General features: G+C 40.5%; 3 protein-coding genes and 1 long non-coding RNA gene across 4 annotated transcripts; 2 read left to right on the top strand and 2 right to left on the bottom strand.

Moving 5' to 3' along the window:
- Positions 1–3,450: 3,450 nt before the first annotated feature.
- LOC138913504 (uncharacterized) lies at positions 3,451–4,474 on the bottom strand. Its single transcript, XR_011419274.1, has 2 exons — positions 3,669–4,474; positions 3,451–3,606 (listed from the first exon to the last, which is right to left on the bottom strand). It is a non-coding gene; the product is annotated as an uncharacterized lncRNA (long non-coding RNA).
- A 1,706-nt stretch (positions 4,475–6,180) lies between these two features.
- Positions 6,181–8,541, top strand: CCT1 (chaperonin containing TCP1 subunit 1). The gene is made up of 4 exons (XM_017152099.3): positions 6,181–6,354; positions 6,597–6,750; positions 6,806–7,696; positions 7,760–8,541. The coding sequence occupies exons 1-4, from the start codon at positions 6,282–6,284 to the stop codon at positions 8,313–8,315; spliced, it is 1,674 nt and encodes a 557-aa protein (XP_017007588.1). The 5' UTR covers positions 6,181–6,281; the 3' UTR covers positions 8,316–8,541.
- Positions 8,542–8,635: 94 nt separating this feature from the next.
- Positions 8,636–9,536, top strand: LOC108064529 (tropomyosin alpha-1 chain). Its single transcript, XM_070217518.1, has 3 exons — positions 8,636–8,912; positions 8,965–9,387; positions 9,442–9,536. The coding sequence occupies exons 1-3, from the start codon at positions 8,724–8,726 to the stop codon at positions 9,508–9,510; spliced, it is 681 nt and encodes a 226-aa protein (XP_070073619.1). The 5' UTR covers positions 8,636–8,723; the 3' UTR covers positions 9,511–9,536.
- Positions 9,393–10,361, bottom strand: Pfdn5 (prefoldin 5). Its single transcript, XM_017152102.3, has 3 exons — positions 10,170–10,361; positions 9,855–10,064; positions 9,393–9,800 (listed from the first exon to the last, which is right to left on the bottom strand). The coding sequence occupies exons 1-3, from the start codon at positions 10,266–10,268 to the stop codon at positions 9,600–9,602; spliced, it is 510 nt and encodes a 169-aa protein (XP_017007591.2). The 5' UTR covers positions 10,269–10,361; the 3' UTR covers positions 9,393–9,599.
- Between the last annotated feature and the right edge of the window lie 3,082 nt (positions 10,362–13,443).

The following is a 13,443-nucleotide window of genomic DNA, read 5'->3' as shown; positions in this document are numbered from 1 at the left end:
AGTGTATCACAACTTTGTCTTGCCATATTTGTGATGTACTCAGATTTTACTTTTAATGAACTTTAGTTTATACATATGTACAGTGTACACTCCCTTTCCAGTTTCGACGGGTACTCAGGCGTTTTAGTGGCCATCCAATGGGAACGGGTATTCGTATTCGCTGCCGCTTGTTGCTCACTTGAGGCATAACGCTCATACGCCGTGTTGCACAAGTCGCATAAAGATGATGGCATATTTTTTGGTTTAGTGCGAGCCACTTAATAGACCACAAAACGCAGCCAGAGCCTCGTAAAGCAGCAAAGCACATTTAAACACACATACATACATACGTGCAGAGGCAGAGGCAACCAGCAAATGGCCACAAATGACACGTTTGGTGTTAAATGGAGGTCGTCCAGCACGCATACTGAGTTCCCATCGTACGTGTGTGAGTGTTGAGGCAGGCCTGTCTGTATGTGTGCGAGTGTGTGTCGCAGTTACAGCTAAATTGTTTGTACAACATGCATGTAGAACAAGCATAAATCCCAACCACATCCACTTCCACATCCACCTTCACATCCACAGCAACACGGCGAGACAAACTGAGCCCAACCGACTGGCAATTAAAGCCGCTGAGCTCCAGCGCTCACACACATGAGCGCCGCCATTACACACACACACAGGTACAGGTGAGACCCTTTGTAATGGCCGCCAAGCACTGGGCTTTTGTTTCAGTTGCATTGTGGACACAATCGCTTAATCGTGTTAGCCATTGCGACAATAAATCAATCGGAATTGTTTGCACATAGCCGGACTTAATGGCTGCTGTTTGTACAGTTAAGTCTCGATTTATTGAACCCTTGTATAGATTATTGCGTTCTTTATGAAAGTAACACGTTGTAAATATCAATGAAATATTTTATGATTTTCTATTTATTGTTTATTGCTGCTGTTTGTACAGTTAAGTCTCGATTTATGGAACCCTTGCACAGATTATTGGGTTCTCTATGAAAGTAAAACGTTGTAAATATCAATGAAATATTTTCTATTTATTTTATATGATTTTTCTGAACATAAAAACAGGATATAAGTTTACTTTCTTAACAGCTATCAGCTACCAAATTGTTTTCTCTACTAATGCATTTTTTTGATTATTATCATAATAAATAGTGCTTTTGCTGGGAATTAAAACATAAGAATATTTTTCAGGCTTTAGTTGTCAAAAAATATATTGTAATTTTGTAATAAATCATTTAAAATCTAAAAAATTTCAATATCGATTAGTTCTCTTCAGGTTTTTTCAATCATAGAAACTACCGATTATAAACAGATGCCTATCTGTTCATTAAAATAAAACCAGATCGTACTGTACAGTGTACACAACTTTTGTGAGATTGCGGTTGAGGCTTCGTGGAACTCAAGCTAACAGAAGGCGTTATCTTCGCTGTGGTTGCAGCTGTGGGTGTCCTGGGTTGGTTGTGTGTGTGTGTGCTGCTGCTAATGAGCTGTAACCAAAGGCAACAGAAGCGACCACAAGTCCCGAGCGCCGAGTCAGGCCAACAATACATTTACGGCAAATTGAATTCAACAATAACTACAGCCACATGAGAAAGCCCGCCGGCCGTCAATCACACCCACACACACAAACGCAGAGTCACATATACCGGGGAAAAATAGAAGAAAGGTGAAAGCAGGGGGAGGTGGGTGGTAGAGCAATGTGTCGTGAGCTGTCGCCATTGTGACTTTTATTGCAGGAGGCATTGCTGCTTTTTCCACTGCAATTATCAGCTGTAGGTTTGTAAGTGTGTAGTCTTACCTATTGCCAATACTCTAAAAGTCCTGCTCAACAATAGTTGGCAAAATATTAGTTCTAAGGAAAAATAAATTTGTTTTGTAAATTGACCTTTATAAAAAATGGAAAAAAAATGCCAAGGGATCGTTTAACACATTTCTATCTACCTTTTGTTTTTGTATTTTAAGGGAAAGTTGGTCCAAAGGTAAGAAAAATAATTGAAAAAAATTGTATTTTCAGGTAACAGTTATATTTATAATATGATTTCAATACGGTATTATTATAGTGACGTCAATTGTTAATACTCTCTTTGCACGAAGAACCAGCCAAAAGCAGAAGCCAGCAGGAGGGATAGAAAAAAAGAAGCAAGAGCTGGCAGCTTTAATTGCATGGAGCTGGAAAAACCAGCCAGAACAAAAACATTGCACGATGTGCCGGAAAAGAGAGCAAAGAGCTAAATTGGCTTTTGGAAAAAACAGCAGTAGGGAGGAGGAAAAACGTGAAAGCCAAAGTCAAAACCAAAACCAAAGATTTCTTTGCGCACTTGTTGTAAGGCAATGAAAACATATGTACGTTGCTGGACGAGAATCCAAAACCTTTATTTACCTATTTATTAGATTTATTGGCATTCATCGCATTGCGATTATTATTATCTGTAAAATTCGTAGAGTAATTCGACTATTTTCCAAACCAAAATATGCAAGAAAGATCGTTCTCCTCACAATAGGGTTGGTAAAAAAATCGATAGCACTATCGATACTATCGATGGTTTTAAAATTTAGGAAAAATCGATGGTTTGAACCCACAATCGATACTATCGCTCCAAAAAAATAATTAAATTTTACATGCAACTTTTGGTATATTTTAACGAAAAACAAGTATTTTAAAGTATATACTTAAGAACCCGACGGTATTTTAATTGTTAAGGCTCAACATCGAATTTTGTTTCACTTTAATCGTTGTAAAGTTAGACCGTTTGTTTCCCCCTAATTTTTATCAGTCAACCACACTTTTTTTCATAATTTGTTTTTCATAATTTTCCTTTATTTTAACAATTGGTTTTTATTTTCTTTAACTGTTGATACTATCGATAGTATCGATAGTGACCACCATCGATAGCCAAAAACATCGATGGTGTCCACTATCGATTTTTTAACAACCCTACCTCACAATAACATGGAATTCCCAGATTTTCGGATGAATAATTAGTTCCAAGGTTGAATGGCTGGGTGCTTATCGCTCACGAATATAATCGAAGTCAAGCCATAATTTCACTTTAAGTGCCCACCCCTAAGACAAGCACTGCGCCTTTGTTGAATATCTGTTAAAACGCCAATCCAAATAGATTTAACTTTTTTACAGTGGATCAATTGCGAAAAGGTTAAGGGACATACCAAGATTTTGGTGATTTTGTTGTACTCGCAGTTCCGGCAAATATTTTTGAGAAAAAAAACCCATAAAATGAATTTACAATTACATTGTCATTATTAGGTGCAAAAGAAAATAAAATATTATCTGCAAAAAAAAAAACACACGACTCGCCAAGTGATAACTCACCGGGAAAAACCACATGGTGACCTGGTAACCTCTTCAATTCGGAACATAGACAAAGTACGTGATAAGACTTTCACTTTTAGAACGCACATAAGCGTAATGCTGATTAAAAAATACATAGGTGATTATGTATTTACTTTAAAATCAAATTTGTTTATTAAAATTTTTAAAGTTTTTCAAATTATTACAAAGGAATTTGATTTTACACCTGACAAGCAAGCTCGAAATGGCATCTTCTCTCGTTTTTTGTGGTCATCTGGATGAAGTCTTCATAGGAAAAACTGTAATTAAAGATATTTATAGTCTTGCATTATATTTACAGTTGGTACACAAATCGAATTACCTGTAAATCTTAAGATACCACATTCCAATATCGGATCAGTTCCATTTCCATTTAAAAGCTTTCGATGTTAACCAAACTTCCTAGTTTGCCATCTTGAATCAAAATAACTGCTAATTGTTGTAGCTTTTTAGTTAGGCGAGCGATTTTAGTGTCCTTTTCAGCAATCTGAGCGGCAAGTTCTTCAATGCGACCTTCTTTTTTATTGAGCAGCTCACTTTGAGTTAATTTTTCTTGATTTATTTTCCTTATGATCTCTTCATTCGATTTGTTAATATCGGTAACGTTTTCCCAGTCACTGTGCAAGTTTTTGAGTTGCTCACTTAGATCCGTGATTTTGTTGTTTAGCTCAGCTTTTACATCAACGATTTCGTTTTCTTTCTTAATTAATAATTCGGCTGTGCTTTCGATTTCACTTTGACCGTTTTCTAACTGAGTCTGCAAGTCTAAAATATTTTTCTCCAAAATATTTACTTTATCATTGTTTTGGTGTAATTTACGGATTTGTTTTTCTAGTCCACTTATGATATTTTCCTTCACATCGATGTGCATGTCAGCCATAGCTAGCTTACTTTCTAAGTTTTTAATGGTTTTCCTCAAATTAAAAATGGTTACATCCAATTCATCCTTTTGCTCCGCACTCTGTTTGATCTCGTTGTAATGGTCAATAATGGTCTGGAGACTTTTTGAATAATCCAAAGGTGGGGCTGCAGCAATAAGAGATAGCTGGGCCGAAAGCGAAACCGACAAAATAACAAGTAAAGTGCCCGATTTCATTTTTTAAGATGTATTGGGTCCGAAGATTAAATAGCAACTGATCAACAAATTTAATTCCACTTAATGTATATATGACCGTTCATATTTTCGAGTACAACAAATACAATGTTGCCGAGACAAACAATATTATCTCAAGTTTAATAACCTATTTATACAGAGCAACATCATTGACTTTCTACGACAAATGAAAAGTACAGAATATTTACTGAATGAACTCAGAATATAGCCGATCTATTTTCAATCTAAAATATATGTTTTCATTTTTTTTAATAAAAATGGAAACAACATAAAACATGATGAAGTGAGAAAATTTTAAAATGCGAAATAGTTATGTCAAATTTATAATCATTTTTCGTAGCAACAATTGTGGAAAAGTGAGTGAAAATTTAAGAATTGTTTTCCTTTTTTCAAAAGATCTTTTTATTTAAAAGTATTACATTTTATTTAGATGTGTAGAAAAAAAATAACAAATTGGTTTTTATTAATAAAAATTATTCAAAATTTAGTATTAAAAAAAAATAATTAAATAAAAATTAAAATAAACTTCAATTTATATTTAAAAAAAAAACGTATTATTTGTTGTCAAATTGGCAACCCTAGCGAATTTATAGCGGAGACTCCCTCCTGACCTTTCAGCGTGACCGCTTGGAATATTTTTGGTATATTTGAAAGAGTAAAACTGGTATTAAAAGTATTTTTCTTAAAATTTCATCGATGTTTAAAAAAAAATTTTGTTTTATTTTTTATTTAAATGTTGGTTTTTGTTTAAAGAAATAACAGTTTGTCAACGACGGAAGATGAAAGTCGAGTGCGACGGTCAGATATAAGTTGTCCTGCTTTGCTAAAAACGCGTTTGACGCTCCTAAAAAAATAATATTTTCATACAAACACCATTTAAAGGTACAAATGTACATATGCACACACATATTAGGGCGGTTCCCATTTTTATGGAAGTTTTTAAGGTCCTACTCTCACCCGCCTATACAGTGTGCATTGAAGTATTTAAGGTAGACCAAAAGAATTTTTTTTGTTTTAGGGTCTGAGTATTGGCTTCAAAGTTTATCATCCATACGCCTCCGATCAAAATTGTTTTTAAATCTAGATTTCAACAGTTTATTTGAAGTTTTACACTCTTTTATTTTTATACGTGTCCTATGTGTAATTTTTAAGAAAACTTTGACAACAGGGGGATTCCCTAAACTGTTGAATTGCTGAATTGTTGAATTTTGGTCAGCTGTTAATCAGCTGTTCCATACAAAGTCAACTTTCAGAAATTTCAGCAATTCATCAGCCTCGGGGCTGATGAAAATTTTGTTGAATTGCTGAAAAGCCAGAGTTGTCACCTTTTTTTAAAATTCGTGGCAACCCTGTAACATTTTAGTATCACCAGTACGTATTATTTATTTTAAAATCAACTTGTAAAGCATATTTGTGGTTCTTTTTACCTTTATAATACTTTTAGATAGTAACTAGCAATAATAAATCAAATTTTACATGCTTTAAGTTCCGTGAAATTTTTCCACAAATAACAGCTGTTTGAAAATTCAACAGGAACCATTTTGGGTCGTTCCCTTAATTGCTGAAATTTTTTTTTTGAATTTTCAACAATTCAGCAATTTAACAGTTTAGGGAATCCCCTAACGTTTCGCAAGGTCTAAATCCCGAAAAAAAAATCCCGGGAAACATCGATGTTACCGATGTTTCCAAAACATCGATGACATCGATGTTAGCATCGATATTTCTCCACCTCTAAAAGTGAGTCAGGCGGTTTAACGTGCGGTTTTCAGCGTATTTGATTTATCTCGTTTTTTATTAAAAGTCGCCGAAACGCAGAAGAAAATGTCGACCCTGGCCTCTCCTTTGTCCATTGCTGGCACCCGCCAGTCCGGCGCATCGGTGCGCACACAGAACGGTGAGAATGGCGGGGTTTTGTCAACATCTGCGGTGCGTCTGCCGGCGGAGCACGTTTCTTACTCATCGGGCGGTCATGCTCTGCAGAGAGAATGTTCCGGAACGAAATCGGGGGAGGGCGCCTTCTATAAGTTATATGGGTTTACCAGGAAGCCACACCAAACGGAGGAAGTTCCAAGCTCCAATGGGGGCTTCCCTTCAGATTGAGGTTATGACTGCAACCGTGATTCCATGTCCTTTCAGTTATGGCCGCTTTGTCCATTTCGAACATCGTGAAGAGCTCCCTGGGACCCGTGGGCCTGGACAAGATGCTGGTGGACGACATCGGCGATGTGACGGTGACCAACGACGGAGCCACCATACTGCGCCTGCTGGAGGTGGAGCACCCGGCTGCCAAGTGAGTTATTGGATGGAAAATTCTCTTAAGCACACACTAATTTGTCAACTTTAAGGGTCCTGGTTGAGCTGGCTCAGCTGCAGGACGAGGAGGTCGGCGACGGCACCACCTCCGTGGTCATTTTGGCCGCAGAGCTGCTGAAGAACGCCGACGAGCTGGTCAAGCAGAAGATCCACCCCACCTCGATCATCTCGGGCTACCGCATTGCCTGCAAGGAGGCCTGCAAGTACATCTCCGAGCATCTGACCGCCCCCGTTGACGAGCTGGGTCGCGATTCGCTGATCAACATTGCCAAGACCTCGATGAGCTCGAAGATCATTGGCGCCGACGCCGAGTTCTTCTCCGCCATGGTTGTGGACGCCGCCCAGTCGGTGAAGATCACAGATCCCCGCGGCCAGGCGGCCTACTCGATCAAGGCCATCAATGTGCTGAAGGCGCATGGAAAGTCCGCGAGGGAGTCGGTGCTGATTCCTGGCTACGCCCTCAACTGCACCATTGCCTCTCAGCAGATGCCCAAGAAGATTGTGAACGCCAAGATCGCCTGCCTGGACTTCTCGCTGCAGAAGACCAAGATGAAGATGGGCGTTCAGGTGCTGATCAATGATCCCGACAAGCTGGAGGCCATCCGTGCCCGCGAGCTGGACATCACCAAGGAGCGCATCAACATGATTCTGGGCACCGGCGTCAATGTGGTTCTTGTCAGCGGCGGCGTCGATGATCTGTGCATGAAGTACTTCGTGGAGGCGGGAGCCATGGCTGTGCGACGCGTGAAGAAGAGCGATCTGAAGATCATTGCCAAGGCCACCGGCGCCGCCTTCCTCACCTCGCTGACCAACATGGACGGCGAGGAGAGCTTCGATGCCTCCATGGTGGGCGAGGCCGCCGAGGTGGCCCAGGAGCGCATCTGCGACGATGAGCTTATCCTCATCAAGGGCACAAAGGCGCGGTGAGTGAAGATCATGGCCTGCAAATCGAGAGTTTTGATGATTTAATCCCTATTCCTCCTTAGAGCTGCCGCTTCGATTATCCTGCGTGGTCCCAACGACTTCTACTGCGATGAGATGGAGCGATCGGTGCACGACGCCCTGTGCGTGGTGAAGCGCGTGCTGGAGAGCAAGAAGGTGGTGGCCGGCGGCGGCTGCGTGGAGGCCGCCCTGTCCATCTACCTCGAGAACTTCGCCACCTCGCTGGCCTCCCGCGAGCAGCTGGCCATTGCCGAGTTCGCCAAGTCGCTGCTGGTCATTCCCAAGACGCTGTCCGTGAACGCGGCCAAGGACGCCACGGATCTGGTGGCCAAGCTGCGCTCCTACCACAACTCCAGCCAGACGAAGCCCGAGCGCTCGGACCTCAAGTGGACCGGTTTGGATCTGATCGAGGGTCTGGTGAGGGACAACAAGAAGGCTGGCGTCCTGGAGCCGGCCATGTCGAAGATCAAGTCGCTGAAGTTCGCCACCGAGGCTGCCATCACCATTTTGCGCATCGACGACATGATCAAGCTGAATCCGGAGGACAAGAGCGGCAAGAGCTACGCCGATGCCTGCGCCGCCGGCGAGCTGGACGGTTAGACATTCTCCACTGCGAGCGAAGCACCTTTCTTCAACTTAGGCATTTAATTTTAATCACAAATCACTCACTTTCAATTGTCGCCCCATTTGATTGTAACAACAATTTAATTGTGTTGCCCCGCGCGATCTGTATTAACACCGCACATCCCTAAAATCCCTTCTCATTCACGCTTCAATGTATAATAAATTGAACTTCAGAATATGCTGAGGCGCAAACTAAACTGGAGGGAACACGGTTTGTTATTTCGGGAGAGCAATCTAGCCGAGAGAGATTGGGAGAGTGGGATATCCTATAAATAGCGTCTGCATCTATTTGGTCTATTAATACAAAAAGAAAACAGCACGGAAAACGCACATTGCTGAACAAGTTCTTTTAAAAAGATTTAAAAAGTATTTTTCTCCAATAAAATGTCCGATAATAACGAAGAGGGAGCCATTGGCGGCGATCTGAACAACAATGTCACGGGAAATGGCCAGGAGGAAGTGCATCAGCCGCAGAACGAGCTGCTCGACATGGTTTTCACGTTGGAGAGCGAGAAACAGGCGCTGCTCGAGGAGTCTCGCAAGCGGATCGGGGCACTCCGCAAAGACTTTGAGGTTAGTTGACCCGTTTCCATGGGCTTTACCCATTCGCTTATTCCAATTTCAGGATGCCAAGGTGGAGAATGAGCGGTTGAAGCGGCGGGTGGTGCAGCTGGAGCAGTCCCTCAAGCAGTCCGTCATGCTGGGCGGCACAGATGCGCCCAAGTCGCGGCAAGAGCAAGAGGAGCTGCTCCTGAAGGCTAAAACCCTGCTGTTCGAGAAGACCAAGGTGAACAAGCAGCAGGAGCAGCAGATAGGCGTGCTCAAGACCCAGGTGGAAACGATCAAGGACGTGCTGCAGGTGACCAAGGACATGCTGCAGCTGAAGACCGCCGAGTGTGAGCACACGCAGGCGCGGCTGGAGAAGAGCCAGCAGTGGATCAAGGCGGAGCAGGACAAGTGTGCGCTCACGGAGAAAAAGTTGGCCATCTCAAAAGGAGTGTATGACAAGCTGCGTTCAGAGTACGACACGCAGTCCAGGATATTCAAGGTAAGTTATTGCTTTTTTCGTAGAAGCAGCTACATAAATCCCTCTTCCTCACAGGATCTTAAGTCAGCCTACGAACAGAAGGTCAAGGTGCTCACCGTGGCCTTGGAGGAAGCCAAAAAGTAGATGAACAATTTAATAAACTACGTTAATTAAATGCACACATCTCGTTTATAAGTTTAATAATTTAATGCTCTCCGTGTCTGTCTCGGATTCTATGAGCTCTGAGCCACCGCTGGCTGGGATTGCTGCTGGGCCTGCAGCATTTTGGCGGCAGCCGCCTGCTTCAGTTCCAGCACGCCGATCACAGAGTTGAGGAAGCGCGTCTTCTGCAGGTGGATCTTCTCGATTTTCTCGATCTGCTCCTGCACATACTCCACGCGCCGCTTGAAGTAGTCCTTGGAGCCATCCAGATCCTGTTTGGGAAACAGATGTTAATACCAGATGACACATTAAACAATAGGGATTACCTTTTCTATGTAGTAGCCGGTGCCGATGTCTATGACAAAGTTGTTGAGATCCTTGACGCGTCCCGGCACATACATACTGCTGGTCAGCGGCACCAGGATCTGGCGGTTCTCCCAGTTGGACTGGAACGTTTCCAGCGCCTCCTTGGAGCCGGCGTACTTGGCTTTGCAGCCGTGCAGCGTCGACAGCGAGTCCTGTATGTTGGTCATCTCCTGCGGATCATGGAAAATTCGGGATTTTAGAAGCATGTGCCATTTGCAGAACCCCTTCCTCCCTCCCCGCTCCTGACTCATCGCACACCCACATGCGGAACGCACCTGCTCGAACTCCTGCTTGATCTGCATCAGCTGTTCGGGACTCAGCTTGGTCAGGTCGATCATCTCGGCCTTGCCGGGGGCGCTTGGGGTGGCGGCCATTGTTTGTGCTTAAACTTATAATTTACAAATCGAATTTTATTTTATTCAGTCGCCGTGCGAGGTTGCCACCTTTGCGATTTCTTTTCAACAGAGTTGCCAATTAGTTCACACTACTGACATTATCGATACTATTGAAATATAAAACCTTGAAAATAGATTGTGACTGTTTTTATCTGTTTTAAAATCTATATATTTGCGTAGAATAGAGTGCAATAACCAATTATATTTTGAAAATATCTATAGGGGGATTCCCTAAACTGTTGAATTGCTGAATTGTTAGGGGGATTCCCTAAACTGTTGAATTGCTGAATTGTTGAAAATTCAACAAAAAATTTCAGCAATTAAGGGAACGACCCAAAATGACTCCTGATGAATTTTCAAACAGCTGTTATTTGTTGAAAAATTTCACGGAACTTAAAGCATGTAAAATTTGATTTATTATTGCTAGTTACTGTCTAAAAGTGTTGCCGAGGTAAAAAGAAACACAAATATGCTTTCTAAGTTGATTTTAAAATAAATAATGCGTACTGGTGATACTAAAATGTTACAGAGTTGCCACGACTTTTTAAAAAAGGTGACAACTCTGGCTTTTCAGCAATTCAACAAAATTTTCAGCATCCCCGAGGCTGATGAATTGCTGAAATTTCTGAAATTTGACTTTGCATGGAACAGCTGATTAACAGCTGACCAAAATTCAACAATTCAGCAATTCAACAGTTTAGGGAATCCCCCTGTTGAAAATTCATCAAAAAATTTCAGCAATTAAGGGAACGACCCAAAATGGTTCCTGTTGAATTTTCAAACAGCTGTTATTTGTTAAAAAGTTTCACGGAACTTAAAGCATGTAAAATTTGATTAATTATTGCTAGTTACTGTCTAAAAGTGTTACCAAGGTAAAAAGAACCACAAATATGCATTCTAACTTGATTTTTAAATAAATAATGCGTACTGGTAATACTAAAATGTTACAGAGTTGCCACGACTTTTAAAAAAAGGTGACAACTCTGGCTTTTCAGCAATTCAACAAAATTTTCATCAGCCCCGAGGCTGTTGAATTGCTGAAATTTCTGAAAGTTGACTTTGTATGGAACAGCTGATTAACAGCTGACCAAAATTCAACAATTCAGCAATTCAACAGTTTAGGGAATCCCCTTTATGTTGGAAATAACAATCGATGGTGACCCAGAATATTCCACCATCGATACTATCATCGATAGTTTCAAAGGGTTGTCTTTCATTTTCAAACCTTTCTGATTAGAAGAAATTGGCGCCAAACTCAAAATTAATCCCATATTATCAAATACATTCCCAAAACACAACAACCAACGTTTTTTTTCAATTATATTTTTATTGTATTTATTATATGCAATGTTATAATTCTGTGTTTTGTCAGTCATTCTGTATTTGTATGCGTTTTACAATTTTCTTTTTGGTTTCCTCGTAAATTATAAAATCTAACACAAAACAAAGCATTTTCTTTAACAATCACTGCCGCTACATATACATACACGTTACAATTTGTTAAATATATATATAAGTAGGCACAGCTCAAGCGCCGCGCGTCCAATACATGTTCATATACATATTCTCTGTTATATGTGGGGGTGTTGTGTGTCGGTTTATATATATGTATAGATTAGATAACAATGATATTAAGCCTAAGTAGAAGTAAGTTTTAGTACCGATACTTGCGATCGTTCCTCGCTATATGCGCTCCCACTCGCACCCGCTGCTCCGTCGACCCTTGAACTATTACGTTACATGCTTTAACTATGTTACTGTTACCCATACAACTAACTGTACTCGTCCTTCGCGATCCTCTCACTATATCATACATACATAACATTTACCTTGACTTGCTTTTGATCTCTAATAAAATGTAATTGGTTTGGAAACAATGAAGAAGATTTTGCTTTCGGGGCGTGTCAATTCGATATCTTTATCGCGGATATACTTAGTTCCCCTTTCAGGATTCAATATCGTGTGCTCGCTGATAAGTCGCAAGGCAAATTCGTATAATTAGTTATTTGTAATTTGGTTTTCTCTTGAATCGAAATGAATAAACGTTAGTGGTTTACTTTAAATGCAGAGATTTCATTGTGCAGCATTAACATTGTGAAGAGATAGAGAGAAAGTTGTCGGGAGAGAGTGTTACATATATAAGTGGGAATGGTTTGGTTATCAACAGCGGTTAAAATTTGTGGTTTCTCGTTTGGATTCATTATCAAATCGAAGGGACGTAATACATAATAATCATATTCGTACGTTATATCGTATGCATGTATATGTTGTATAGATGTACATTTATAGTAGTATTTCTTGTATAATATAATTGTGTGTTTTCGTCTGCCTATGTACTGTAATGTACCGTGTATCGCTATGTATGTACTTGTAATTGTAATTGTCCTAGGTGTTCATTTCAGCTAGATTCGCTAGTTTGTCTCGTGTTTTCGCTTTCGCATCCTTTTGTATACAAGTTAAGGGTTTAAAAAACTCGAAAATATATAAAAAGTTCCTTGAAATGCAGTATATATGTTTTTTAGTTGTTAAATATATACAGTTGCGGTCAAAATAATAGTAGTGCCGTTCGCGCACAGAGTTTTTTCTAAATATTTTCTCTATTTCTTCACGTATCCAACTCATTCTTTCTCAAAAGTAACTGTAATTATCCTCTCTTTAAAAATGTGCAGTTATGTTAGGATCTCGTCTCTCTTTGTATTCCCTTTCGCCTTTTATTGCAAAGATGCACGTGTTGGGGTCAGTCAAAATAATAGTAGTGCCAGAGAAATTAGCAAGAATAATTAAATTTACTTCTTTTTAAACAAGGTTTGTGTTATTAAACAATACGTTTGGATGTTATTTATTAGTCCCTAGCATTTTTAGATCCCTGCTCAACACTTAGTCCTGGCTACATGGGGCGTGGCAAACACTGTACTGCCGAGAGGCGAGATCTAATTAAAAAATTGATTTCTGATGGAAAGACTTATGTAGAAGTGCAAAATATTATAGGCTGCTCCTCTACAATGGTTAGAAATGCTATTAAACATGAGCCAGCAAATGAAACGCGTGGGCGCCCAAAGATATTGGACAAAAGATCAGTGGATCGCTTGGCCAGACAGTCAAGGATCGAGCCATTCGCGTCCGCTGCATCACTAAAAAAACGTTGTGACTTAAA

This window comes from Drosophila takahashii, chromosome 3R (assembly GCF_030179915.1).
Source record: "Drosophila takahashii strain IR98-3 E-12201 chromosome 3R, DtakHiC1v2, whole genome shotgun sequence".
In the NCBI taxonomy this organism is placed as follows: Eukaryota; Metazoa; Arthropoda; class Insecta; order Diptera; family Drosophilidae; genus Drosophila; species Drosophila takahashii.
The sequence above is the reverse complement of the archived record's forward strand: the minus strand, read 5'-3'. Positions and strand labels throughout refer to the sequence as shown.

What these genes read in the sequence shown, in the direction of transcription:
- Pfdn5 (XM_017152102.3), bottom strand. Translation starts at nt 10,268, where the DNA reads ATGGCCGCCACCCCAAGCGCCCCCGGCAAGGCCGAGATGATCGACCTG. An exon ending in TCAAGCAGGAGTTCGAGCAG is followed by an intron (nt 10,065 to 10,169) that starts GTGCGTTCCGCA and finishes CATGATCCGCAG; the next exon opens with GAGATGACCAACATACAGGA. An exon ending in CCGGCTACTACATAGAAAAG is followed by an intron (nt 9,801 to 9,854) that starts GTAATCCCTATT and finishes TTTCCCAAACAG; the next exon opens with GATCTGGATGGCTCCAAGGA.
- CCT1 (XM_017152099.3), top strand. Translation starts at nt 6,282, where the DNA reads ATGTCGACCCTGGCCTCTCCTTTGTCCATTGCTGGCACCCGCCAGTCC. An exon ending in GTGGAGCACCCGGCTGCCAA is followed by an intron (nt 6,751 to 6,805) that starts GTGAGTTATTGG and finishes GTCAACTTTAAG; the next exon opens with GGTCCTGGTTGAGCTGGCTC. An exon ending in ATCAAGGGCACAAAGGCGCG is followed by an intron (nt 7,697 to 7,759) that starts GTGAGTGAAGAT and finishes ATTCCTCCTTAG; the next exon opens with AGCTGCCGCTTCGATTATCC.
- LOC108064529 (XM_070217518.1), top strand. Translation starts at nt 8,724, where the DNA reads ATGTCCGATAATAACGAAGAGGGAGCCATTGGCGGCGATCTGAACAAC. An exon ending in CACTCCGCAAAGACTTTGAG is followed by an intron (nt 8,913 to 8,964) that starts GTTAGTTGACCC and finishes TTCCAATTTCAG; the next exon opens with GATGCCAAGGTGGAGAATGA. An exon ending in CGCAGTCCAGGATATTCAAG is followed by an intron (nt 9,388 to 9,441) that starts GTAAGTTATTGC and finishes TCTTCCTCACAG; the next exon opens with GATCTTAAGTCAGCCTACGA.